The following is a 27,342-nucleotide window of genomic DNA, read 5'->3' on the forward strand; positions in this document are numbered from 1 at the left end:
GTTCTTGTTGCTATATTCAGTACTTTTTAAAGTTAAAGAAGGAGTCTAGAAAAATTGTAATACTTACTTGTGTGGTTCTGATACAGCTCTATAAAATGTAAGCAGCGTATTGCTTTATTCTTTGCCTAGGGAATAAAAGCAGAAAACATTTTTCCTTGACTTTTTCTGCAAAGTGTTTGAAATTTACCACTGTTCAGTTAATTAGACAGAAAAAAATCAAGAAAGAAAAGGTTGGAAAACAGGTTTGTTAAATCTAAACAATTTACTTTTTGGAAATGAAAATGTTCTCTTTAAAGAACTGCTTTCTCCTAGCAGACTTAATATTTATAAATACTTCTCAATCTAGTAACAACTTTATCAAACTTTGAGCATGTTAGCATTGCTACTTTGAAAGCTTAGTTTAGCATTACAACACAAGTCTAAAGGAGCCTTAATAAGGTATTTATGCATGTATCAGAGAAAAATTCTTAGACACTATCTGTACCAGCAGATTGTATGCTATATAGATACTGTAAACAAGTGAGCAAGGAGGGATAGGTATAGGCCATAGAAAAGGGATTAGAAAGAAAATAGAGTGCATTAACAGAATCTCATTGCAGGGCAACCTCATCATCCATGTCCAAAGAAGAGCAACGAAGGTGGAGAAGGGTCTAGAGAAGAAGACTTATGAGGGAACTGCGGTTGTTTAGTCTGGAGAAAAAGAGGCTCGGGAAGACCTTATCACTCTCTACAACTACCTGAAAAGGAGGTTGTAGTAAGGTAGGTGTTGGTCTCTTCTCCCAAGTAACAAGGTAAGAGGAAATGACCTCAAGTTGCACCAGGTTTAGATCGGATATTAGGAAAAATTTCTTCACTGAAAGGGTTGTCAAGAAGTGGAACTGGTTGTCTAGGGAAGTGGTTGAGTCACCATCCCTGGAGGCATTTAAAAGACATGCAGATGTGGTGCTTAGGGACACGGTTTAGTGGTAGATTTGGCAGTGTTAGGTTAATAGCTGGACTCAATGATCTTAAAGGTCTTTTCCAACCTAAAAGATTCTATGATTCGATGATTATTTGTATCAAGATGGACAGATCATGTACACAGACTTACTTCTTTGCATAGACTGGCACAAAACATTATTTTTTAAAAAGTGTAGGTATGAATTATTTGTATGTGTCATTAAGCAACAGATAATAAAATCAACATACTTTCCGTAAAGCATTCATCCTGTCACCTGCTTTCCCCATTGCAAAACCTGCAGGACAGAACAGAGTAATTTTATTACTGAGAAATATGTGAGATAGGAACTTCAGAAAGCAAAGGGGAAAAACCAGATAACTTCACAGCCACATTTAGTACCTGTTATTCCCACTCCATCACAGAGATCACAATCAGAAGATGGTCCAGAGAAAACCACAGAAACCATAGCAAGTAACAGTTTAGGAGTTATGAATACCTAACAATTGGATGCCAATAGCTTGTCGTTGAATGAAAACAAATAAGGCTTAAGTTATTTATTTTATGTATTTGTCCAAACTTGTTCCAAACAATTGGATAGCAGTGACTGCTTCAACCAAAAAAAGTACAATCTTCTGCTTAAAAACAAATAAGAGAAGTAAAAAGATGAAAGCAAGCTGATGCACATTTATGAACTATGTCTGCACAAAGAGTATCTCCAGGACTCTAGGAGCAAAGAAGGAGACCGGGTTTCTACTAGTGAAATAGAGTATATGAAAATCAGGTTTAACAGAATAGTGCATTTGCAAAAATGCATGCCTGTAGAACAGAGACTGACAGTTTATAAACTGCTACCTCATTCTCTTTGAACCCTCACACCTACTCCTATTTACCAGGTGAACTGTGGTAGCGATGAAGAGATTTCACAGCAGTCTTTGAATATTTGCACTCAGCTCAGAGCAGGGCATCAACTGATTGTATGGAATGAATAAGAGGATGACAGCCGTTTTTACAAACTCTGTAGTCCAACAACGTCAAGGTAGGTTGACTTAAAATAATTTAACTTGAAATAAGCAGATCTAGCTTTTATGGTTCTTTGATGTTTCTGTTGTGTCAGCTGGGGCTGCGGGTTACCTGTATCCAAAAGCCTAATCAAAAAATCAATGGAATTGGACTCACTGGCCAACATTGACTCACTAATTTCATGCAGACAGTACAGGAGAAATGAGCTGGAAGAGACTTAGGGAAGAAATACTATTCTGACTGTTGTGCTGCTACAAGCAAAGAGGATATGACCGCAAGCCTGGAGGGTGCTGTAGAAGAAGCAGACAGTCAAGGGTAATGTCTGCTATCAGCTACCCCTTGAAACAGCTTTCCCTGTGCAAGCACCATGCACCCAGAGGTCTCTGTCACTTTCTAACTCCCGCACAAGAAAATGCAAGGAAACTGTGCTGTTCTTTTAAACACACACACAGAGCACAATAGCAGTGTATTAATGCCATGAAGTCACACAACAGATTAGAAAATGCCAAATATTAGGTCATCTGGGCAAGCTTAATTAAATCATTCAGCACATATGGATTAAAGTGATGTTTAATGAAAAAACTTTTCAAATAAGAGGAAGGAAATTTTTTTTCAGAGTGCTGTGTCTTTATGCTGGAGAACTACACCTTCCTCTATATAAATCTTCTTCCCCTCTAAACTGTAATTAAAATTCAGCTTGAAGAACACATCCAGACTTGAGTCTTTTACATAAATGAAGTTCTGCAAAACTGTACTTGACTGGAAATACAATTGTCTTATTAAAGCTCCCATATACATCCCATCATCAGAGATATCTATTCAGCTTATAATAAAAGGAGACTATTTACATCCAAAAGGTGGATGCTCTGCATATATATTGAAAGCAGGATTTTCTTTATTACAGTCATATAGCAATGCAAATGCAATTTTCTGCACTCTGTCACCAACACAATACATGCCATATTCTTCCCTCCTGACAGAGGTAGGAATCCTCTATTAATTGGATTATGTAATTTGGATTATTTACTATTATCTATTACTACACAGCTATTAACTTTCTATTTTTTTTAGCTAATTCTTCTTTCAATTCCACACAGCTGTCTTATTTCTAAGTCCATTTGAGGTCTAAAGGGAATTTCAGTGTACATCCATTTGTATTCACAAGAGAATGCATGAAAACTATCTCCTTATGGAGAAAAACTTAGCATATTCAAGGGTGCTTCTTAAATAAAACTTAGCCTGCAACAACAAAAAAAGAGTCTTTAACTCCTGATATTTGAAAACTGAATGAAAGACAAACACTATTTCCTCAATAACAGAACTGGAAACCTGCAAGAAACTCATTGCTGTACAAGACGGCTGCATAGTTCCTTTACGGGTGCCTTTACAATTGAGTGGTATTAGCATTATCCTTTATAATTCTGCTTTGGAATCTAATTCATTCCAAAAGTTGGCTACCAAAAGATTAGCATGTACTGTCAAATGAAGGATGCTCAATAATTTTTGTAACTGACAAAGAGAAAGATCCTTAAGAGAAAATACACTTTTCTGATAATATCTGCTAGCCTTTACAGATTTTTCAAAAATACAGTGACAGATTTCTTTTTTGTTGAGTTTGTTTGTTCTGGGTTGTTTTGTTTGTTCGTTTGTTTGGGGTTTTTTTTGTGGTGGATGCCCCTTCCCTGGAAACATTCAAGGCCAGATTGGAAGGGGCTCTGGGCAACCTGATCTGGTTGGAGATGTTGCTCCTCTGCTCCTTGCAGAGGGGCTGGACTGGATGGCCTTTAAAGGTCCCTTCCAACCCTAGCTATTCTATGATTTATACTAATTTTACCTACAAATACTAACACTAGCTAGAAAATAACCCAGGAAAATGCACGACCAGTCATGCCACCATTTGCTGCAAAGTGGTCACTGCTGTTAGAGCAAACGAAAATAAAACCCCCAGAACCCCAACAACATGAAAGTGATTTTCCAAATCAGAAAGACAAATCCACATCCATTGACTCCTACTTTCTTATGTTTCTCTCTGCTCTACTAACCATGGGGGCCCAGATCAATTTTAGCCAAGCACAGGCACCTCTGTGGATAGCACTCTCAGCTGAGTTTTCTTCCACCATCAGCCCAAGAGGATGAATACTTCCTGAGGCATTTCAGCCCACCTGCAATGGTGCCTGATTCTCTTCTTTGACTTAAGAGTAAACAAGTACACTCTGTAGCTGAGTGTCTAAGGCTGGGTGAAACAAACGCAGATATGCATGGCTGAATACTTTCAGGCTTTGATTTTTTTTTTTAAACATAAACAGTATCTACAGTAAAAAGAAACAGTGTGTACAGGAAAGCATAGATGATCTCTTCTGGTAGGATCTACCAGTGATTAACTCTATCACTCCTGAGTTAAATAAAAAATATTTTTTTACCATTGGATAATACGTGCTACAAACCTAATCACATATTACTGCTTTTCTCAATTTATTTTGTTATACAAAACAAAGCACCCAAATGAATACACACAAAATTTGATTATCAAACTTACTTTTATAGATGAAACTCAAAATTGTCATAAGTATTTCAATATTGCCCAGTGGGAAAAAAAAGGGTGTAAATTTCCTCTTTTTAAAAAAAAAAATATAAAAAGTCCCTTTAAATTGCCATGCCTCCCAAAGTCCTGTTACAAACAATGATTACTTTGGCATCTTTTCCATACAGTAAACACACATACCTGCAGCCCCTTTACCATTTCCAATAGCCACTAAGGCACGTATCGATTTTTTTCTGCCTTCCTTTGCATTCATACAAAACACATTTTTCACCTGAAGAAAAAAAACAAAAAAAACCACAAAGCATGTTATTATAGCACAGTCCAATGGTATTTTCTTAAAAGAGAGAGTCAGTTTACGAAAAAGGAATTAGAGGTCTGTGATGAAACCTTACAATATAGACCGTCTTTGTCAAGGGGTATCATCTGCAGTGGGACTCTGGCTTAGAACAGAACCATGAAGTAGTTTGAGTTGGAAGTGACATTTGAAGGTCATCTAGTCCAACCCCTCCTGCAAAGAGCAAGGACATCTTCAACCAGATCAGGTTGCTCAGAGCCCCGTCCAACCTGGCCTTGAATGTTTCCAGGGATGGGGCATCCACCACCTCTCTGGGCAACCTGTTCCAGTGTTCTACCACCCTCAGTGTAAAAAGTTTCTTCTTAATATCTAGTCTAAATCCACCTCCTTATACTTTAAAACCATTACCCCTTGCCCAATGCTGACTCCTGAGGAATGTCACTCATCACCAGTCTACACTTGGATATTGAGCCATTGATGACCACTCTCCGAGAGTGTGGCCATCCAGCCAATTCCTTATCCACTGAGTGATCCATCTGTCAAATGCATGTCTCTCCAGTTTAGAGAGAAAGATATTGTGTGGCACAGTGTCAAATAGTTTGCACAAGTCCAGGTAGATTACGTTAGTTGGTCGTCCCTTGTCCAGCAATGCTGTAACCCCATCATAGAAAGCCTCCAAATTGGTCAGGCACAATTTGCCCTTAGTGAAGCCGTGTTGGCTGTCAGCAGTCACCTCCTTATTTTCCACGTGCCTTAGCATGGTTTCCAGGAGAATCTGCTCCATGACCTTGCCAGGCATAGAGGTGAGGCTGACTGGCCTGTAGTTTCTCGGGTCTTCCTTGTTTCCCTTCATGGCATTAAATACATAAAGGTTGTTAAAAGTCCATGCTCAGACACAGAAGAAGTTACTTCAGTACAGTTTCACTAAAATATTCTCTCTGTTGTGTTTAGCTGCACAACATATAATGCTCTAATGCCGCCAGCTTCATGTGTGATTTCAATCACGATGAAAAGAACATTGAGAAAAAACTGAAAGTTATATTAATATATCACTGGCCCCCTCACATTTTAATGTATTTTAGAAGCACTTTTAGGAATTGCTCAAGACGTGTTCTTGCTTTACATGGGTTAAATCTTAGGATTCAAATCTACTTGCAGACTGTAGAAGGCAGTCTCGTTACTGAGATGACAGCTGCTAAAACGAAGACTTCATTAAGAGAGAGGAAGAAGAAAATGGTATTTCATTCCTGGACCTAGAAATGTTTACAGAAACTCTGCAAGAAATTCAAGCAGAGATGCAAGAAAGCTAGTTAGTTTGGAGTGGGAGGACACAAGAACAATTGAGGAGACAAGTGGGCTTATGGTTAGCATTATGGAAATCTAAATTTGCTTTTGTCTCAGCTACAGACTCCTCTATGTGCCTACAAGCAAGTCACTGCTTTATAGTCTCCTACCTTAAATGGTCTAATATATAATCTCAAATCCTTTGTCCATCTAGCTCCTTATTCTAGTTTCCTTGGTTTTGTTTATATATTAAAATAGATGTTTATTTAAATATTGACACATATGTTTATGTTTAGTCTATATAACATATATAATATACAAACTATATATTAAATGTTCAACTATAATATATAGTATATACACATAAAATAACATCAGATATTAACAATATAAGCAATATCAATTCTGTCTCAGAATTACTAGTCAAAAGATACAATTTACTTCATGGTTCATTTCTCCTCTTCCTCTCAAATGCATCAGTACCTACTTTCTAGAAGCCTCAATATAATTTCCATAAATTATAATAATAGTTAAATTAAGCATACATTGTTAATACATGTATTAAGCAGTGCTCCCCTCTCTTCTCTATATGTAATTCTTCAGTAAGCTGGTCTGGTTGTAGTGTTATACATCTGAAAGTAGATCATTATAATAACACTTGGTCATGGCTTAAATATTCTTACTGAAATTCACAAAAAAAAACCCCAAACCCTCCAAAAAATTCCACTGACATCACTAGGCACAGATTAGGAACAAGTGCTTCTGAAAAATACCACCTTGCTTTCATTAAAATAAAGATGCAGTTAAAATCAAGATGCACATACATTCTAGAGAGCACTTCAAGGAAATACCAGCTTTACTAATTCTTTATTCCAAGCTCTTTTTCTTTCTGCAATTGTATTGCTTACAAGAACAAGCTGAAAATCCAAGCTCCCTAAGATGAAAGGACCTGTGGAAGTAGGCTGTTTACAGAAAATGCGAAATAATGACAAAAGAAAGAAAAGAGAGTGAAGTAGAGCGATACGTCTAGGAATACAAAGAGCATACTACTTTCGCTTTGCACAAACTTTTGTCTTACATTGCCAATTTGAGTAAGTAATTGTACAAAAAAAAAAAAGTTGGCATGCGTATTGTAAAAAATAGAGGACCTGATGTTTGTAGAATCTACTCAAAAATTATTCTTCTCCCTTTCCAGAAGGTGGCAATAAAGACATACGCAATGAGCTTCTTCAGAGGCCTTCCTAAAACTGCACTCGTCAGCTGTTTCTGGGCAGCTCTGAAGAAAAATGTGTTTAGTCACCCATCACAATCAGTGCTATTACATCTCTCCTGAAACTCTGTGAAGGCTTTTCAAGCTTGATAACATGCACAGGCAGCCATGACTGCTGCAACAACAGTGTCCTTAGATTCTCCCATCACAGCCCCATGCCTCCTTACATCAGAGAAAGCAGTGCTCCTCTGGAGCGTGCTCAGCAATGCTTCCCTTCCATCTTGGAAACAAAGCATGCAGACAAAAGCCTATAATTAAACTACATTGGAATTAATTAATACAAAATGAACAACATGCCGCTTTTAAAGCGGCATGACCTCTGAAAAGTGACTGAAACTAAGACACAATTACCCCTATTTACTAGATTGACACTCAAGCCAGATTTAAAGCCAATTTTTTAAATGTGAAAACAGATGTATGCTCTGCCTTAATCACAGTATGCCTCAAATTGACTGTCTCCTTGTATCTGTTACCGAGTGGTGATAATGCAAATTCAGCTTTCTTTGGAGAGCCAAGGGAAGAGCAGCATCTCTCAAACACAAAACAAAACCACCCGAAACATTTATTAAGAGGAGAAATGCCAAGCAATCATTTCAAAGGCAGAGTTGAAAGTGTATAAATAGGCTACAGTCAGAGACAGGCTGCCAAAGGTTAATGTGATTTCAAGTACTTATCACCTATTGCACGTTATTAGAAGAAGGTAAAAACCCAACACCTCCCTAGAGGTTTTGTTCTTGTAAAAGCAGACAGGCCAAACTGATTGCCCTTGGAAATCACTCCTTTCTAGAAATCATATTCTAGTCATGATTTTTAGGAACCTGCCAAGTCTAGGCCACACTCTTCACTCTTGACACTGCTATTCTTTTGCTGCTGTTACAGAGAGGAGAGTGTCTGCACTGGATGATTCCCTCACAGCATAAGGTCCTCTGGTCCCAATAAGGTACCAGCGGACCTTATGCTGTGAGGGAAAACTTTCATTTTATCTTGTCTCAAGGTGAGACAAGATAAAAGGAAAGTAAGGCACAGTGCTGAAAGAAAAGCACTTCAATGCAAGTGAGCCTAGAGAGGCTCAGGGACATAGCTAAAAGGCTTAGGAAGCCAGTTACCCAAAAGAATCGAGTAATAAACTTGTTAAGAAAAATCAAGCCCATGTTAGCTAGGTCATGTCCCTTATCAGCCTTTTCTTCTCTGCAAAAAGCACCAAGAGCAGAATAGATTTGTACTACAGTGACAGAACATCTCCCAGTTGTAACTTAAACCTACCACACCTAAAAATCAGAAATTCAACAAGCTAGCTGAAGGGCAGAACTAGTATTGCTGACAATTGAGAAGGATGTCATATAGTTTCCCTAAAATCGTGCAAATGGTGGGCAGTGGCAAGGGCAGTGCTTCAGGAGAAGGCAAATTAGTTGGTCTTCTGCTGTGACCTTCTCGAGAATAGTTAGCTAGCGAATATAATCAGTCCATACTAATGTTTAATATAAGTGTTAGGGAGGGCCAAATGCAGTAGCCCAACAGAGGTGAGGCTGCCATAGCTCCAAGATCCCAGCTCCAACAAGTAGCAAGGGATGTCAGGAGTGGCCACCACCTCCCGCAGCTCCAGGCCCAGGACTTTGTCCCGCCTGGCCACTGGAGCCCAGTCCAGCCAGGCTGAGGGATGTGGCTGCAGGTTCAAGAAGTGGCAAAGCTGAGTATTTATCCCAGAGACTCACATACAGGACACTGACGTGTCCAGTTACAGTCTATCCCAGACAAGGCACTGCCTCAAACAGCACCTACACATAGGACTTGTATAGACAGCCATGTACCCTTCCTCCTCTTCAACTGGAGACTGAAGTTCACTAGTGCAGGTCTGTACACACCTTTTTCTAGACTCATGAGCACATGAACATTTGCAGATCCCCCAAGTACTAACATAGCCCCTCTGTTAATCTGATACCACTACCCAGGCCCTCTTTACTTGCTTAATGGATCTTCTACTTGCCAGCTGGTCCAGCCTGGTCCTCACTAGCAAACATACAGCACTCACACACTCATCTCAAAGGCACTCCAAATTCGCAGGTCCCCCTGAATACAAGCAATTGGTCTGCTTGCCTGACTGGATGCCCAGAACTCAAGCTTGCTACTAGCCAGCTAGTCCAGCTTGAAGTTTGTGAGTAAATTACACCTCCTCCCTAAACAAACATCAGGTTTGGGGAAGATACAGACCCTCACCTCTCTGCTGCCTCCACAGCAGCTGCCATCAAGCACACAGGCTTTGACCTGTGGTCCTGCCCCAGGCACCAGCACTGAACCTCTGACTTGCTTCACTCACCCTGGTCCCTCCCAGTAACTGATTCTCAGGACCAGCGGCGAAGATCCTCACCTGCTCCAGTAGCTCGCACTGAGACTTCACTCACTCTGGTTGCTGACACCACAAGTCAGGAGTGCCCACACCCCCAGTTTGATTGCAGTTGCTGGCACCAATTTCACTCCCACTGGTCCTCTCATGTAGCTGGCACTCCAGGCTCAAATTCTGTAGGACTCTCCCTAGATCCAGAGATCTATGGCCCCTCCAAATACTGACACTACGATGCTCACTTATTCCATTAGCTGACATCACAGGCCACAGGGCACCCACATGCCTCGTCTGACTCCAGCTGCTGGGCCAGTGTCCACTCAATGCCAGTCCCACCAAGAAGTCCTTGCACTTAGTCCCTGCAGACCTCACAAAGACAAGTGACAAAGAGTGAGATAAAAAAAGAGAGATAATCAGGTGCACGGCTCAGTCAGACAAGCATACAGAATGGCCCCACCTTAAATGCAGCCTGCCCCTTTTATACACCTGCTTTCTGTGTATTCCTCCTTTGTTCCTCTCCGACCCCTTCTGCAGCAGATTCACTTCACTAGTTTGCACAGTTCCAGCGACACCTCTCCAACATTCTGCATCCTCAGGTTTGCATCCTTATAAGTTGCAAAGTACTGGTCTGCCTGCAACATTTTGATAGCCCACCAATGGGCTCTTTTATAACTCTCCAGGAAAAAACAACATAGCTCAAACGTCCTACTTACACAGCGTGTGTCTAAATGTGGCTTCATACTACAGCTCACATCTGAGTACAGATCCTTTGGATTAACCCCACAATAATGCTGCTCAAAGTCACACTACATCTGAAATGGCTTTGTTGTTTTTTTTTTTTTTTTCAAAGGATGATCCATAATCATGCTGAATTATAACTCACTTAAAAGCTTCCGAATGTTCCAAATGCCAACTATTTCATAATACAGGTTGACAGGTAAAAGAAAGAAAAATATTTAACAAAGAGAACTAGTTGAAGGTAGCATCCCTAAACTCTATTTTAAAGGCAGGCCAAAACTCTTGAGAACTCCAAGAATAACAGAAATAAATTCTAGTGCAGAGCTCTGACCTCTCATTCTTTCCTGTGACAGGTTGCTTCAGGTGCCACCTTAAAAACTGTCTGAAATTTTCATTGTCAGTCTAAAGACACTGTCAGTATCATCCAGGGAAAACAGAAAACTTCTCTGTAGTTCTAAAACCAAAATCTAGAGCTCCAATACCCCGAAAGTACTTCTGAGCAAACATCTCATTTGAAGCAAATTATTACTTGGAGAGCATCCTGTGTACCATATAATTTTTCAGTCAAGGATGTCAAACAATGGATCTCAGACACTACAATTTCATGCAGCATTTCATTTTCACAAGCCTTTTTTATTGCACTCTTTGCAAAAACAATAGCTAGAAAACAATTTCCAACGATTTATAGAAAGAAACAAAGGTTTTAGACTGCCTATTAAGGAATATTCTTTTTGCAACAAGTAGCAAGTCTACCAAGATTAATTCTATGGTCTTAAAACAAACATAGAATCACAGAATGGTTAGGGTCGGAAGGGACCTTCAAAGGTCATCTAGTCCAACCCCCCTGCAAGGAGCAGGGACATCCCCAACCAGATCAGGTTGCTCAGAGCTCTCTCCAACCCGGCCTTGAATGGGCATCCACCACCTATCTTGGCAAACTGTTCCAGTGTTCCACCATCCTCACTGTAAGAAATTTCTTCCTAATATCTAGTCTGAATTGGCTTCCTTCTATTTTAAAACCACTACCCCTTCTCCTATCACAACAGGCACTGCTAAATAGCTTCATCTTTCTTATACACCCCCTTTAGGTCACTATAAGGTCTCCCTGGAGCCTTCTCTTCTGCAGGCTGAACGGCCCCAACTCTCTCAGCCTGTCCTCATAGGAGAGGTGTTCCAGCCCTCTGATCACCTTCATGGCTCTCCTCTGGACTCGCTCCAACAGATCAATTTTCTTCTTACGTTGAAGGCTCCAGAGCTGGACACAGTACTGCACGTGGGGTCTCACAAGAGTAGAGCAGATGGGGAGAATCACCTCCCTTGACCTGCTGGCCATGCTTCTTTTAATGCAGCCCAGGATGTGGTTGGCTTTCTGTGCTGCAAGCGCACATAATGAAGAACAAATTACTATAGAGTGATACAGTTGTAACTCTCTTCTGTGTTCATATTCTTGACAGATAACTCTCTACAGTTGCATGTACTTTTGTGACAATATATTTAGAAATACTTAAGACAAGTTTTTCACATCATTTTGACACAACAAACCTTTGTTTTTCTGACTTTATCCCTGCTTTCCACAAGCCAACATAAAGCTCCTGCTCCTAAGGCAAGTCAACTCTCTGTGGCTTAGTAAAGAAAGCCTAATGGTTCCTAGTGTCACCCTCCCTAACAGTCTGAGAACAGAATAAGAGTCCCCAAGCAACCAGCCTTCTCTACTGCCCCACTGACATTTGCCAAGGGCTGGATTCAGATGATTAAATAAGTACAGGTGACATTCAACTGCAAGAATATAAACCTTGAAACTTCTGCTAATCTTTTCCAGCTAGGAATAGTGACTGTTCACTCTACTCCTGCTCAGATTTTGGCTAACACACAGCTCATGCTAAGGTCTGATGTATTCTGGGAGCAGCTCCATTAGGTCAAAGTGAGGGCAACATGTTGGCAAACGCAATGGCCAGGAAGGGCTAAAGGTCATTAAGCAGCCACTGCCACCTGCAGCTTTCTGTCCCCTGCAGCCATCATCCTTGCATACTGATTGTCTGGCAGTTTCTTCAGAATCCTCTAACTCATGGCAATGGTACAGACCAAACTTCCAAGCTGGATGGTATGCATATGTCAGCTTAACCAAAAAGATTTTTAAGTGGATCTGACAGCAGCTGAACTGCTGAGGCTTCCATGCTTCCTGGTGTGACAGAGGGGATGCCTGCACTGTGACAGAGGAGGATGGACGAGCACTCTTACTGTTGGTTTGGCAACTATTTTGCTCACAAATGCACAAGTTACAAATTGTGAGTTATGAGTTAAGAATTAGAGAACTTTTGAGTTAGAAACCTCATGAATTAAGTGATGAACTAGTGAATTCACCTGTTAGACTAGTCAGTACAAAGGGGATTGAGTGCTTGTTTGATGTGCGTGCTTGTTTTCCTTCCTACTAAGTTCATAAAATAATGTTTAAATTACAGAGTATGTTGCCCTGTAAATCTGAGCAATCTAAACGAACTGTGACAAGCACACCTAAGACTACTTTGCACATGGGCAGCACAACCCACATCAGACGCAAGTTGTGCAGACCCTGATCAGAAAACTGTTTTTTCCAACTGCTCTCTTCAGTCTGGCCTCTCCAAAGTACCATACAACAGCTGAGGCAAATGCTGCATCCAAACAGGTCTCAGACAATCAAAACAACCATGCCTGAATCCAGCTGAATGTCTGAAGAAAACAGTGGAAGAACAAGCAAATGATCAAACTCACTTGACAGAAACTGACAGCTTTAAGAAATTACAGGTTTTGCATGAAGTCTTGGCACATCAGGACTCAGATATGAACTGCCAATACTATGATACAACTCTGTGAACAATACCCAATCTCAAGTCAATTAAATTAAGATAAAATCTGTAAAGAATATTACCGGAGCTAACATGCAAAAAAAAAACCAGAGAGAAGATTTAGGTGAGAGCCTAGAATTTGGCTTCATTAACTGCACATTATCTTGATTCTAAGATAAAAGTATTTTTTTCTCAAAGGCTTTCTGTAGAGTTCATTACTCAATTCCTGGGAAAATACAATCTGTATGCTTTTCAGAATATCTACTCAATGCAATTTCCTTTGATTGATTCTATCTAAGGAAGTTAGTTAGAAGGTAGTAACTTTTACTATGCAAGTGCTGAAAAAGATCTCTTATCGTCTCTTCTTGCCTCCCTTCCCACACTCTCAGAAAGCAAAAGCAAAAATCATACAAACACCTAAAAGAAAATGGTCCACATACAGTTTTGCCTACAATTTAAGAAAGAATGAGAGATAACCCTGAACTAAAATAGCAACATAAAATGATTTTCTATTTCAAGGACCAAAAAAAGATAATACCAACATCCCAGTACTCAGTTCACGACATATGAAGCTCTTTATATAAACCAAAGCACCACTGTACTTTTATCTGCAGAGAGCAGCTTTTGCTTTAAGGACAGTATAAGTGTCTTTATGTTGCTGCCTTTTGCACCATTTCTCTGCACAAATTGAGTGTATTGCCTGACCTGAACTTCTTCAGCAAGTCTATACCTTACTGAAATATAACACTCAAACACAAATAAACTTTTTTATTTTTTTGTTTAAAAATGACAGTATCATATCCTAGCCATCTGGTTGAAAAAAGGAACTATTCTGACACTGGAAAGGTTGCACTGACCCAGTTAAAATGGCACCATGCTTGCACAAAATTCTTCAAGTACAGTTATCTTTATTAGAAACAGGTAACGGAAACAAAAAAGTATGAACATAAAGGTATATGATCAAAAGGTGCATTTGCACAACTGGCAGAGGGCAACTTCAGTGTTGGACAAAAAGCCTGAAATCTCTCTTTTGAAAAGGGCATTATTTATAACTTTTATCTTCTCCCCTAGAAAGCTCCCCTTTGTGAAAGATTCAAAATGCCTCTAACCTCACGTTACATGCTTTCAGGCCTTATTGAATACTAGGTCTCACTTTCTAATTTTGATTGCACTACAAGGCAAATATTATCATAACACAGCATATCATGTAGGCTACTTTTTTTACTCTGTTACCATGTTGATTTTGGAGAAAAATAGAAGAAAAATTCATCTGAGGATGGATGATACGAGAAATGAAGCCTCCCAGTTAAAATAAGAATGGGATACATAACTACAGCTATAAATTTTAATTACCACTATTATTACATCATGTTAAACAACAGTAAATACTACCATCAGTTCTATTAACAGAAATTCTTCTTATGTATAATATATGAGCAAACTAGGGAATGTGCCTTCAGGTCGGCAGGGAAAGAAAGAAATAGGTAGTTCAAGTCACCTACTTTAAGTAACCCAATAGTCTGTAGGAAAGAGGAAAAAAAAACACAGTAAGCAGTCCCTGCTGCTGTTCGTTAATGCTCGTTCAAGCCAGTCTTTTCTCTATGATAATTTTAGCTCCAGTTCACATGAAAACATGACCTTGTCTGCACTCTACTCTACAAGCAGGGAAAAATCAAGTTAGCTTTTCTGTTTCTACATTGTAAGAACACACTTTAAGAAACAATTCCTCTCTTTTAGGAAGGGAGCACAGCCTTTTTACTAGCATAATCACAACAGAAAAGAGCTTTTGTATATTTGTTCATAGGACAGTCCTTTAAAAACGGCTTTCAGTTTCTTGCTGCAAAGTATAATTTCCTAGCAAACATTATTTTAATCTCCTGTACTGTTGTGAAGATAAAGATAATGGAAAAAACACACAGAAATAGCATAATGTATGCCATCTATTTAAACTAAGAATACTAAAAAAGATCTGTTTATTTCAAAATTCATACTTGTTACCAGAAAATTACAGGACTCTATCATCTTGGGCTCACTGCTGGCTTTGAATGAAGTTTTTGCTGCTGTTGTTATTTTTCTGCAAAAAACACTCCTCTAGGTCACATCTGTGGCAATCTCATAACAGCAGAGTTCCAGCCTGCTTCTAAAAGCTTTTTTATTATTCAGATACAAAAAGCAGTGACACACACTTCTACAGCACATGGAACCATTGCATAGCAACTTATTTTGTTGTTTAATCTAATTAATTTGACTGTAAATAATTATGCCAGCACAGAATGGCCAACTTTAGTAAATATCTAGTGTAGTATCCAAACTGACAGACAGTTGTGACATGTCACAGTAACAAAACGACAGCCAGTTTTCTGCAATGTGCCCCTTCAAGTAACTGAAAGCACCGCCAACTGCAGAGCTCATTAAGAAAAATAACTTCTTTTGTGAGCGGTGCCTGTGCAACCTAAATATGAAGATGCCTTCAAATTTATTTTTGAATTTGAAGATGCCTTCAAACATAGACACAGCTAAAGGCTAAGTGATCCAAACGGTCTTTGCTACATCAGAGTCAAAGCCCAGAGCACCTAGTCCATTCCGAAACTTCCTTTACTTAAACGAGCTTTAACAAATTGTGTGGGTTTTCCAAAATCCACCACTACAATCTGCTGTGTGTATAGCTACTCCTGATCTAAGGAACTTAAAAAAAATAGATAAGGCTTTTCTGATTCTTCAGCACCTCAAATGAAACTGCATACATGTGATTTGAAACCTGAGAATAACAGATTAATTTTGCATGTTAAAATAAGAATGCATAAAAAGTGTATGGTGCAATTGAGAACACTTTGTTAATGCTCATGTAAAAGTTCATTTTTGTTGCATCTATCATTCTCAACATAATCTCTAAAATATTATTAAATGAGAGTTTGGTATGTAAATCGATCAGATGAGCCACTTACATATGACCACATGATCATCAGCTTTTTTTCCAACAGTACCATCCTTTAAAAGCTGTTTTGGGGAAGTCTAGGCACATGCACACAAGCACATGCAATAAGGTATAGAAGCATGCAACCCATTTATTATTGCAACAAACCACCAATGGTAAGTTAGCTACTCATTTTATTTTCTATCATCTCTAGGCACCAATGACAAATCTGCCAAGAATATATTAGAGATACTTGAGAAAACAGTCTGTTAGATATACGTGACATACAGAGCATTAAATATGAACTGCCAGCAAAGGTCAAATCCTTTGATAAATGTTATCTTAAGATTTAGACAGAATACACTCATTAATGGAAAAGATATCCCTCATTAAACTAACTTTAATTTGATTTGGTCTTGGGCATACTAGTACCACTTCACACATTCTGTTGAAGACTCTGAAAAGTGAAAGCTCATCTTAAACAGCAACTCAGTTTTAAAATAAATAATAATCATATCATAGAATCATAGAATGGTTAGGGTCGGAAGGGACCTTCAAAGGTCATGTAGTCCAACCCCCTGCAAGAAGCAGGGACATCTTTAACCAGATCAGGTTGCTCAGAGCCTCATCCGCCCTGGCCTTGAACGTTTTCAGGGATGGGGCATCCACCAGCTCTCTGGGCAACCTGTTCCGGTGTTCCACCACCGTCTTTGTAAAAAATTTTTTCCTAATGTCTAATCTGAATCTACCTCCATTTTGAAACCATTACCCCTAGTCCTGTCACAACAGGCCCTACTGAAGAGTCTCTCCCTGTCTTTCCTGTACGCTCCCTTGAGGTACTGGAAGGCTGTTATAAGGTCTCCCTGGAGCCTCCTCTTCTGCAGGCTGAACAGCCCCAACTCTCTCAGCCTGTCCTCATAGGAAAGGTGCTCCAGCCCTTTTATCATCTTCGTGGCCCTCCTCTGGACCCTCTGCAACTGGTCCATGTCCTTCTTACGTTGGGGGCTCCAGAATTGCATGCAGTACTGTAGGTGGGGTCTCACCAGGGCAGAGTAGAGGGGGAGAATCACCTCCCTCGACCTGCTGGCCACGTTCCTCTTGATGCAGCCCAGGATGTGGTTGGCCTTCTGGGCTGCAACAGTGCATTGCCAGCTCATGTTGAGCTTCTCGTCCACCATCACTCCCAAGTCCCTCTCCTCAGGGCTGCTCTCAACCTATTCTCCGCCCAGCCTGAATTTGTGCCTGGGATTGCCCCAAAATGTCTCTTGAGACATGGACTTAGCAGTGAGCTAACATGACTTCACACCAACCAAGGGGCTGCATACAAATGCTTACACATTGGAAAGTTACCGTATGTTTGAAAAAGGCGACGCCACGAAATGTAAGAGATTAAATATTTTTAAATCTCTGTCGCTTCTTAACTCACCACAATAAAATTATTCTAAAATGATTCACAGACTTCATGGAATCATAGAATCATTCAGGTTTGAAAAGTCCTTTAAGATCATTGAGTCCAACCGTTAACCTTACACTGCCAAGTTCACCACTAAACCATGTCATCTACATGTCTTTTAAATACCTATAGGAAAGGTGACTCAACCACTTCCCTGGACAGCCTGTTCCACTGCTCCAAAACTTGTTCAGTGAAGAAATCTTTCCTAATATCCAATCTAAACCTTCCCTGGCACAAGTTAAGGTCACTTCTCTCGTTCTTTTGCTTGTATTTGGGAGAAGAGATCTACACCCACCTTGCTACAACCGCCTTTCAGGTACTTGTAGAGAGCAATAACCAGAGCCTGGTTTTCTTCAGACTAAACAATCCCAGTTCCCTCAGCCATAGGACTTGTTCTCTAGACCCTTCACCAGCATCGTTGCTCTTCTCTGGACACACTCCTGCATCTCAGTGTCCTTCTTGTACTGAGGGGCCCAAAACTGAACACAGTGTTTGAGGTGTGGCCTCATCAGTGTTGAGTACAGGGGAATGATCCCTTCCCTACTCCTGCTGGCCACACTATTGCTGATACAAATCAGGATGCTACTGGCCTTCTTGGCCACCTGGGCACACTGCTGGCTCATATTCAGCCAGTTGTTGACCAACAGCACCTGATCCTTTTCCACGAGGCAGCTTTCCAGCCACTCTTCCCCAAGTCTGTAGCATTGCATGGGGTTGTTGTGACTCAGGTGCAGGACCTGGCCCTTAGATTTGTTGTAATATTTCATCAAATACCTAGGACATGCAGAATGCATTTCAACATATGCGCTGTTCTTTAAAATATTCCAGACTTCCATTAAGAAGTCCTAGTCAGCCAGTCACAGAGTTCAAGAGTACAGAGAACCACTCTATGAAGTCCAACCAGGAGTTAGTTCATGAGATAAGCACATGGGAGTCAACTTTATTCCTTGCAAATAAATAGAGTAGGATTTACAACATATATTAGAACTTATTTACTAAAAACTAGACACAAGGAAAATATTAGAATGCAGATTTTTTTTCCAGTGATTACTTTTGATTGATAGATATATTTAAAGTGAGATGATGCAATATAATCTTTTTAGAAGCGAGAGTGGAAACAAGACTTGCATTAGTCCAGTCATAACCCTCATCCTTACTCTGTCAAGAAGCACAACAACAAAGTGGATATAAAACTAGAAATGGGAAATTCTGGTGTCATGTTTTTCCCAAAAGATGCAGATATCATAGGTTAAGACATCTAGGACAAAAGAGTATTTTATGTCTTGAGAGGCACACAAAATGGGACCTTCATCCCACTCAGTCTCTGCCCTATGCTGCTGTTCCTCCTGCTCCCCCTCTCTAATTATTTATTTATTTTACAAGCCAAATTATACAACTTCCTACTTGTAGTTTTGTCTCAGAAATAACCCTAACACTTTACTACACTCTTCATTATGGTTGTATGTGAACTATTAAAGCTTTATCTGTAGGCATTTGCCATTTCAGAATTACTCAAAATCACCTTTGAATTAGATAATACTTGCTCAACAGAGAAGATAATCTGGCATTCTTTTCACTGGGGCCTTATGTCACGCAGTTGAAACAGAATATCAGACTAATTCCTGTTGCTGTAAGACTGACTTAGCAAAGACTGGGTAAATAACTGCAAGCTCAACATAAAATAGTGATAATTATTTAGAGTCCTTGAAAAGATCTGTAATGCTTACCTCAATGACTCTTGTTTCAAAATCTTCGTAAGTTTCTGTTGGGAGAAAAATAGGGTATTACATTTCCTTGTATTATTTACTTATCAGCACAGCTCCTTGTAGGTGGTATAATTTTAAAAGTACACAATTTTTAGGCAATTGTAATTTATAAATTAATCTCAGCAGTAAGTAGAAAACATAAAAATAATTTGAACAAACATACCTAAAGTAAGCTTTATTAGTTGCTTCCTTTTAAAAAGGTCTCAGATATGTTTTTTTACTTCAATCCATTAATTCTCTTTTAGAATAAGGTCAGCGAAAAAACAGCATATAGCTCTTATCTATAAAGCATATGTTTTTTTCCATTTCTTCAGTAAAATCAACATACATGAAGAAGAGTAGCTTAAAAAAAAAAATCCAGTTAAAATGATAACTTCCCAGAAAGTGTAATACTATTCCTGTTATAATTACAACACTGCACTAGTTACAATTAAGAGATTACAGTGGTTAAGTAGATTCATCGTGCTCTATCAGGGACACCAACCTCCAGCTGCAATCAATATCTCATATTTTTAACTACCACACATGCAGAGAAGCAAGATGGAAGCAGACTCCAAAGACTATCCAACCTCAATAACCAGAGTAGCACAAAGGAAGAAAAAGAATAATTTTTGAAAATTATAAAGCAGGATATAAATATTTAACTACTTTGAGCATCACACAGAAAACAAAGCTGATACAAAAACTGAGACATCCTCAGAATCTGTTAAATATTTTGATCACAAGTTAAGCTATACATGCTCTCCAAATTAAATCTGAAACTTTCTTTTGGAAATCACTGCAATTCACCACTTACATTGAAGCATTTTTGTTAAATTGTATCTGATATTCTTCCGAACTCTTTCCAACTGCAGAAATGCTATAAAAAATAACTATCCACAGTGTATTATGAAAACCGAACGTTTTGGCTTTTCACTGGCTGGCAGTGTAAACTGCTTTCTTCCTTAAATACTGCTCTAAAACTATAAATGAACCCCAAATCCCATATACACTGAGAAAAGGCTGTAAATTGTTAAAAAATAAAAGGGTAAATCACCAAGTGGGTCACTTCCATCGTGGCCAAACTACTACCCAATATTGTTCAGAATATTTTGAATCCTGTATTAGGGATTCAGAGTCAAGAGATTCAAAGAAATTGCAAGTATTTCTTGATACATATTTCTGTGAAATTCCAGAAAGAGGTAGGAGATAAAACAAAACAATACACTGCCACTTCAAATAATCAAGAATCACCCAGCTAGACTTTTTTTTTTCCTCTTTGAATTTCAAATTCTGCCTGAAAAAATGTCTTTGCAAAGACAATTACAGCATCATTTATTTTGTCTAGTAACAGTTACGGTGTTCCACACTGTAGAATAAAGACTGCTTCTATGTCAAATCTCTGTTCAAGTCTTTTCATCATAGCAGTAATGAAACACTGAACACAGAGCTCTTGTTCAGGTGAACATTACGTATTCAGCTCTAAGTGGTGAACATATTCTTTTCACTGCACTGGGATAACATATTCTTGGACAAACAGAGCTCTGAAAACATGAACAAGCTGGAGTCTGCAATAAGCCTGAAACAACAGTGCTAGAAACCATCAATGGTCTGTCTTAGTTCATCTTACTATTAAAGCCTACAGAAAGACAACAATAAACATACAACCATCATCAAGTGCTTCACAAGAAAACTCAGCTGAATATAAGTAACAACTCATTTTCATATTTTATTAGTTGAAAAAGATTAGGCTTCTAAATGTTAAACAAAGGTACTACAGAATTTCTAATGGTCTGAATAACAGCATTGTAAAAAAATTAAGGTGATCTCTCCACTCTATGTATAAGACCTCCAGTTTCACTATAATATTTAACTAGGCAGCAAACAAATAAATAAATAACTTATATCAGCTACATTGAAACTACATCATCTTTAACCATATTTCACTATATGAACTAGAAAAAAACCCTTGATTTATCCCACAGGATCCTTTAAGAAACTATAAGAAACATGACTATATTTCAGACTCAAGACAGCTAATGTTGAAGAGAGAAAAATATTTCCATACTTCAAGACTCCTGTAACAGTCTACAGCACAATACTGTACTCCAATATATTATAACATCATACAGTCTGTAATGTAATATAATAATCTAACTGATTTAACAAATTTCACTTGCATTAACACAACTTGTTCTTTGATTTTGCTGCTTTGCTTCATGTATGGGCATACAAGAGAGAAGCAGAAAAATGATTTTCAATCACAGGAAAAGTCTAGATCTCACCTTCTCTGAGACCCTTATCAGAAAGGCTAAGTTAAGATTAAGACAGATACTCTGTTTTCTTACCTCCATTAGGACCTGGGTCAGGAGGATCCAGAAGGACACCTCCCCAACACTTTCCACTCCATCCGCCCTCCCTCTTAACTTTTATTTTTCTTTTCTTCTCCCATGTATCTCTCTGCTGAACTATTTCAGACTGAATTCTGTCTCGTTCTTCTTTTTTTCGTTGGGTAACTGTCTGGACTCTCCCACTTTGTATCACAGGAGTATTAAGACCAGGCCAGAGGAAACCAGAACGTCCTTAAAAATAACAGAGAAAAATTACGTTTTATGCCAAATTAGGACTGAAATTTTGCATAGTGGAAAAATGCAATAAAATAGAAGGTTCTCACATATTTCAAGAGCAGTTTATGATGCAGAATTTACATTTAAAAAACAAGAATAACATTAAACAACCAGATCAGGCTTCTTTTCAAAAGACAAAAATATCTCAAGTAGTTCTGACACCACAGAAATTAACAATGATTTGTCAATTTATTAAATCAAGAAATAGTATACATGAAAAGATCAAGACATGTTTTCAGCCCCTTATTGTCAATCTACCTTCACCAATCTCCTGGCCTTTATTTAGATTCTTCCTTAGCTTTTTCTTCCTTCTCTTTCCTCTTCCTTTCTTTACTCCCACACCAGTCTCTGCCAAAGCTCCTTTCCATAGCTCATCAGCTGTCGCTGAAATAAAAAAAAAAAAAAAAAAACTTTTCATAAGTAACGTACAAGTACAGCTTATATCAGAAACTGAAGACGAACAAAAAAAACCTTGAAATGTTAACCCTTGCCTGATCTTTGTTGGAATTTAAACTGCAGGATTACTGCCTTGGTAAGAAATTTATTTCCTACTATGTGTATATGTATCTGATGCATAGATGTGCCTCTCCGTCTGCCGGTTGCAATCAGATAGGCACAGTCAGGTGCAGGGGTTTTAAAAGGATTGTCAAAATAAATTTAAAGGCAAACATTCCTTACCAGTAACCAATAAGCTATTAATTCCCACATCATTAAAAGAAAATCATTCACGAGTAACTCAGAGCAGCAATACCTACTTGTAAGCACTTATCCAAGGACAAATATCAATGACAATCAAATTGAATCACTCCTAAAAATATCCAAAGGTTAGCCTGCTTTAAAAACCCCACAAAAGATGAGAACTTAACCAACAACATAAATCTGCTGCCATAATCATGTTCTGACAAAATATATAGTCATCCTGATTGCCTGTATAAATGCAAAGGAATGCAAGGAGGAAGGAATGTAAGACATTTAAAACAGCCTCATGACAGAGCTCAGGCTTTGGTCAGGCCCCCTAACTCAAGTCGCTCTGTACAGGACCTCCATTGTCTCAAGATGTTTCACCCAACACACGACAGCACTACTTAGGAAGCATGCAATTAGTAGCTAACTTCAAACTACTACTTGCCCAACTGATGGAAATACAGGATATCCTCATAACATACAAAAAAACCCCAAACTACACCAAAATGAAACTGATGATGTGAAGAAGACAGCACAGACATATTTCATCCTGTTAGTCCAGGACAAGAGGGTCATCACCATGGAACACACAAGTGTCACCATTGTCATATTTGCAGATTAACGCTACCGTCTTTCACCCAGGGGCAATGTTACTACAGCAGTTGAAATCTCTTGTCTTCTCTGCTTAGAAACTGAATTTGTTTATTGAAAGTACACAAAAAAGTCAGTAAACACTTTTAACCAAGGGAATTAAAATAACTATGCTCAAATTGCTACAATTTCCCAACAGCAATTCATGCTTGTTAGATCAGTGCATGGGAGAGATCCTGTTCCACAGACTGGCAAACGCATTGGAACTAGGGAAGCTCTGCTATGCTGACAGCACAGTAAGGGACAGGAGCTATCCAGAATTTCTAAAGCTACCACTAAATGCCCAGATTTCTTTTTGTACTGAATAAGTTTGTATATAGTGTCAAGGTGGCTGTTCCAAAGGTACAGTGTCCATCTTTTCAGTCATAATTCCTTTTCAAAGTGGGATGCATAACTGTGATTCTTTCTAGCGAAGTACAATCCTGAATCAAGTAATCAAAGCTCAGTACACTGGAAAGAAAGCATCCAAGGAAAGACTCACAACACTACAAGTCCAAGAAGCTACAAAATAGTATTCCTTCAAGATGGGCAAGAGCAGAATAGCCTAGAAAGTCACTACGTACTCAAATAACATGTTGTACATATAGTACAAAGTATGTAACACAGACTTCATCTGTATTACAGATAAGTGGAAATTGTTTATTATATACAAGTAGGAATGCATACAATAGCAACGTTTATCATACCACTTCTGTGCTGTGAGGCAAGAACTGTACTTGCTCCTAGGCAGGCTTTAGTCCCTGTAAAAAAGACATTTCTATCTGAAATTACACTCTGTTTTCCAGCCATTCAAGTGAACCCTAATGGTTTACAGCTAAAAAAATCCCACAAAGAGTAACTATATCAAATGGCTGTCAGCTACTAAAAAAATTTCCAGCTGATTACCACAAACTGATCTATGTAGCTACGTGCTAAGTGCAAAAAATGAAAAAAATAATAAAATCTTCAGCTGCATAGAACTAATCAAAGAGAAAAACTTCATTGCTGACTCAGCATGTTACTTTCAATAAAAGCCAAACAGTGATAAGTACTAGACTGTCTAGTGAATATTACCCTAAGGTAACACTGCATGAAAGTTCAGTATAGAAAAAGATTGTTGGCAAATAGGTAATGCATGGTGGAGCTTTTCATGTTCTAAAGTGGACTACAGGACTGTTGCATGAGTTGGAAGTTTGACAATCAATCATGTTAAGCTTCTTAGCTTATTCAGAAAACATTGTGTAACTAGAAATTTTCTTTTCTTTTCTTTTTTTTCATGATAATCCTGCTAGCCTGGAAACAGGGAATTACAATAAAAGTATTTACATTTTTCTTTGCAAGGTTATTTTTAAGCTGGAACAGTTCCTCAGCCTACTACATCTTGTGTGGCCTCACAGGGTCATAACAGCTACAAAGGAGGCTGCCGAAGGGCAGCAACAAGCAGCGGAGAGACAAGAACAGGGAGCTCTTGAGCTGGTGATACGCTCAAAAAACCCCCAGCACTTTGAGCTGTAGTCTATCTGTATGATAAGATCACTTAATCCCAAGAGAGGAAAGTAACAAAAGTCACAGAGTAAGGAGATTGTTTTGTACCAAAGGAGACCAGTCAATGCCAAGAGATCCAGCAAGATGAGGTCAGATTGAGTCAAGTTTTGGCCTCAAGCACCACACAAATTCTGACAAAATTAGAACCAGAGAAAAACAGCACATTTAGTACCAAAGTGCCATTTGTCTAATCAGTTCATAATAAAATCATCATGTGTTTGGAAAGCAGTTGAATTTAATGAAACACTTCAGAAGCCTGCAGGCCATGGAGCTGAGAATTCTTTATAAGATGGCAGATATCACACTGATTTTAAGACAAAGTGACAAGAACGGAACATGGAGGGGATAGGCTGCAGTCAAGATTATAATGGCAGAGACATTGCTTACAACAGACAGACAACACAGCAATGAATAAAAATCTGATCATAAGAAAAGTCAGTCTGACTTGGCAGCAAAGCACCAAGATGATTGGAGAGCATATACACAGGTAGGAGAAAGGTCTTGTAGTGGAGGAGATAACCCCAACAGAAATGAGGATCACTGTACTGCTTCTCACATTTGCAGAAATGCTCTGAAATGAAGTCATTACAGTAGGTACGCAGTCTCTTAGTGATTTGTGGCCTTACCTTTATTTTGCCTTTGTAGAATGGGAGGTTGCATGCATTCCTCCAGAGCTAAAATAGATACAGTCAAAAAAGCCACCACACACTTCTAGTCAGTTACCAAAAAGCACATAGCTCCTAACTGAAGAAAAAAAAAAGATGTGTCATATATAAGATCTTATTTTATAGCCTAGAAAAAAAAAACACTAATGAATTTTGCTGAAAGCATGCAAGCTGTGCGCTGACAACTGCTAATAGTAAGTTAGTATGACACCACTCCATTTTGCTTAATCTACACAAAAGATGTTTGTAAGATTTTGAAAAGGATTTGCTTTTGTGTCTTTTTACACTATCCCTGAATTTCAGGGATCAGACAGCCCTATTGCTCACTTCAGAGGAAAATTAATATTAGACCACATCTCAGTAACTCACAAGTATTACCAAAAAGACTTGCTGTAAACTATATCACAAAACAGTTTCCTACATCCTGAGAAAATGAGATTAAAAGAAGATTTATTTGCCTCCTGTAAGATGAGTTCCCAGCTTGCTTAGAATATAAACTATAAAGAAAGACAAATAGAAGCAAGTTGGAAAACTGAAGGGAGTAAAAGGAGAAGAAATGATCAACTTTGTAAAACAGCTAAGTAGGCTCACTTCTTCCACTCAAAAGTAATTTTTTCTTAAGTTTTTTGATGGCAAATAGTCTTGTGGCAGCACAGCAGCAGATATTCAAAGGTATTAATATTAATCACATAAGTAAAAGATAAAGGAACATTTACAACAAATACGCTTCTTTCCATATACTGTTTCCCACTAATGCCATTTTATCAATGCATCTGTATTACCTTAAGGAACTTAGTAATTTGGAAAAAACACTTCACACACATGAAACATGAAAGACGATCTGCAAAGGGAATGTGCTACTTATGTATTCTATTAGAAACTGCAGGATAAATTACACAGTCTAGACTCAGCTGCTTAATGATCACAAGACTACATTTTTTTTCTCGGAGGCAGGTCACAGGCTTAACAACCAGCTCTAGGAACTAAGCCTCACAAACCTCACTACACTCAAGTGCAGACTGCATTTCCTTGACCTTGTCTTCTCTGACGAACACACACTTACCTACCTACAGAAAAAGAATGCATTCTTGTCACATCATTTATAAGGGTTCCAAAGCAGCCAAACATATTCACATAAGAAAAAAGTCACCTAGAGCCATAAATTAAAAAACAAACAAACAAACAAAACCATGTTGCAAGTCACTGAAGGTTGTGAAGTTTTTCTAAGGAAGCATCCCTATATGCTCATCCAATTCTTACTTTCTTCCCATAGCATCAGCTGCTGTGGGAGACAGAATTCTCACTTACATAGCCATTCATTCTGATGAGGCAAGGTTTTTCTGATGTTCTAGAAGTTTATTTTTAACTTACTCCTCTAAGACACTACTGTCTTCATACTCAGTATCTGTTGTTTCTGAAATACGTTTCTGAAAGAACAGTATGGACTCCACAAATTCTTTTAAAAAACACGTGTTCTTATCACCTCACCATAACTGGAAGCTCTGAGGATTGATTAAGAATAGGCCAAGCACTAAACAGGTATAAAAAGCAAATGATGGGTCTGCCCTCAGAGCTGGTCTCCAGGTACAGCTGAAATAGGATGAGAATAGAGAAAACAAAATGTTACTTATTTGTACAACTTTGCCTTTAGGAGGGTCCAGCTGTAGAACAAGACATCATTGTCTAAGATGTTAAAAACAAACCCATACGCACTCTTCTATTCTCTGCCATGTTTGTACTTTCAAAAGTCTACTGTTACGGCTAACATTTTAAGGATGTGCATCTCTGATAAGAACTATGCAACTGTATATTAGACAGCAAAATGGCTGT

The 27,342-nt window shown here is 38.7% G+C and overlaps 1 protein-coding gene across 1 annotated transcript in view; it reads right to left on the reverse strand.

The window, feature by feature from the left end:
* MRPS5 (mitochondrial ribosomal protein S5) overlaps nucleotides 1-27,342 on the reverse strand; it is a 58,918-nt gene that overhangs the window by 12,491 nt on the left and 19,085 nt on the right. Inside the window, exons 3-8 of the mRNA XM_086745640.1 lie at nucleotides 22,247-22,372; nucleotides 21,710-21,943; nucleotides 19,344-19,378; nucleotides 4,683-4,773; nucleotides 1,189-1,235; nucleotides 68-125 (exon numbers count right to left, since the gene is read on the reverse strand). Of these exons, the coding sequence (XP_086601766.1) occupies nucleotides 68-125; nucleotides 1,189-1,235; nucleotides 4,683-4,773; nucleotides 19,344-19,378; nucleotides 21,710-21,943; nucleotides 22,247-22,372 (591 nt within the window). The remainder of the gene's footprint in view (nucleotides 1-67; nucleotides 126-1,188; nucleotides 1,236-4,682; nucleotides 4,774-19,343; nucleotides 19,379-21,709; nucleotides 21,944-22,246; nucleotides 22,373-27,342) is intronic.

The sequence above is a fragment of the Chlamydotis macqueenii genome, chromosome 3 (genome assembly GCF_036417535.1).
Source record: "Chlamydotis macqueenii isolate bChlMac1 chromosome 3, bChlMac1.mat, whole genome shotgun sequence".
Taxonomy (NCBI): Eukaryota; Metazoa; Chordata; class Aves; order Otidiformes; family Otididae; genus Chlamydotis; species Chlamydotis macqueenii.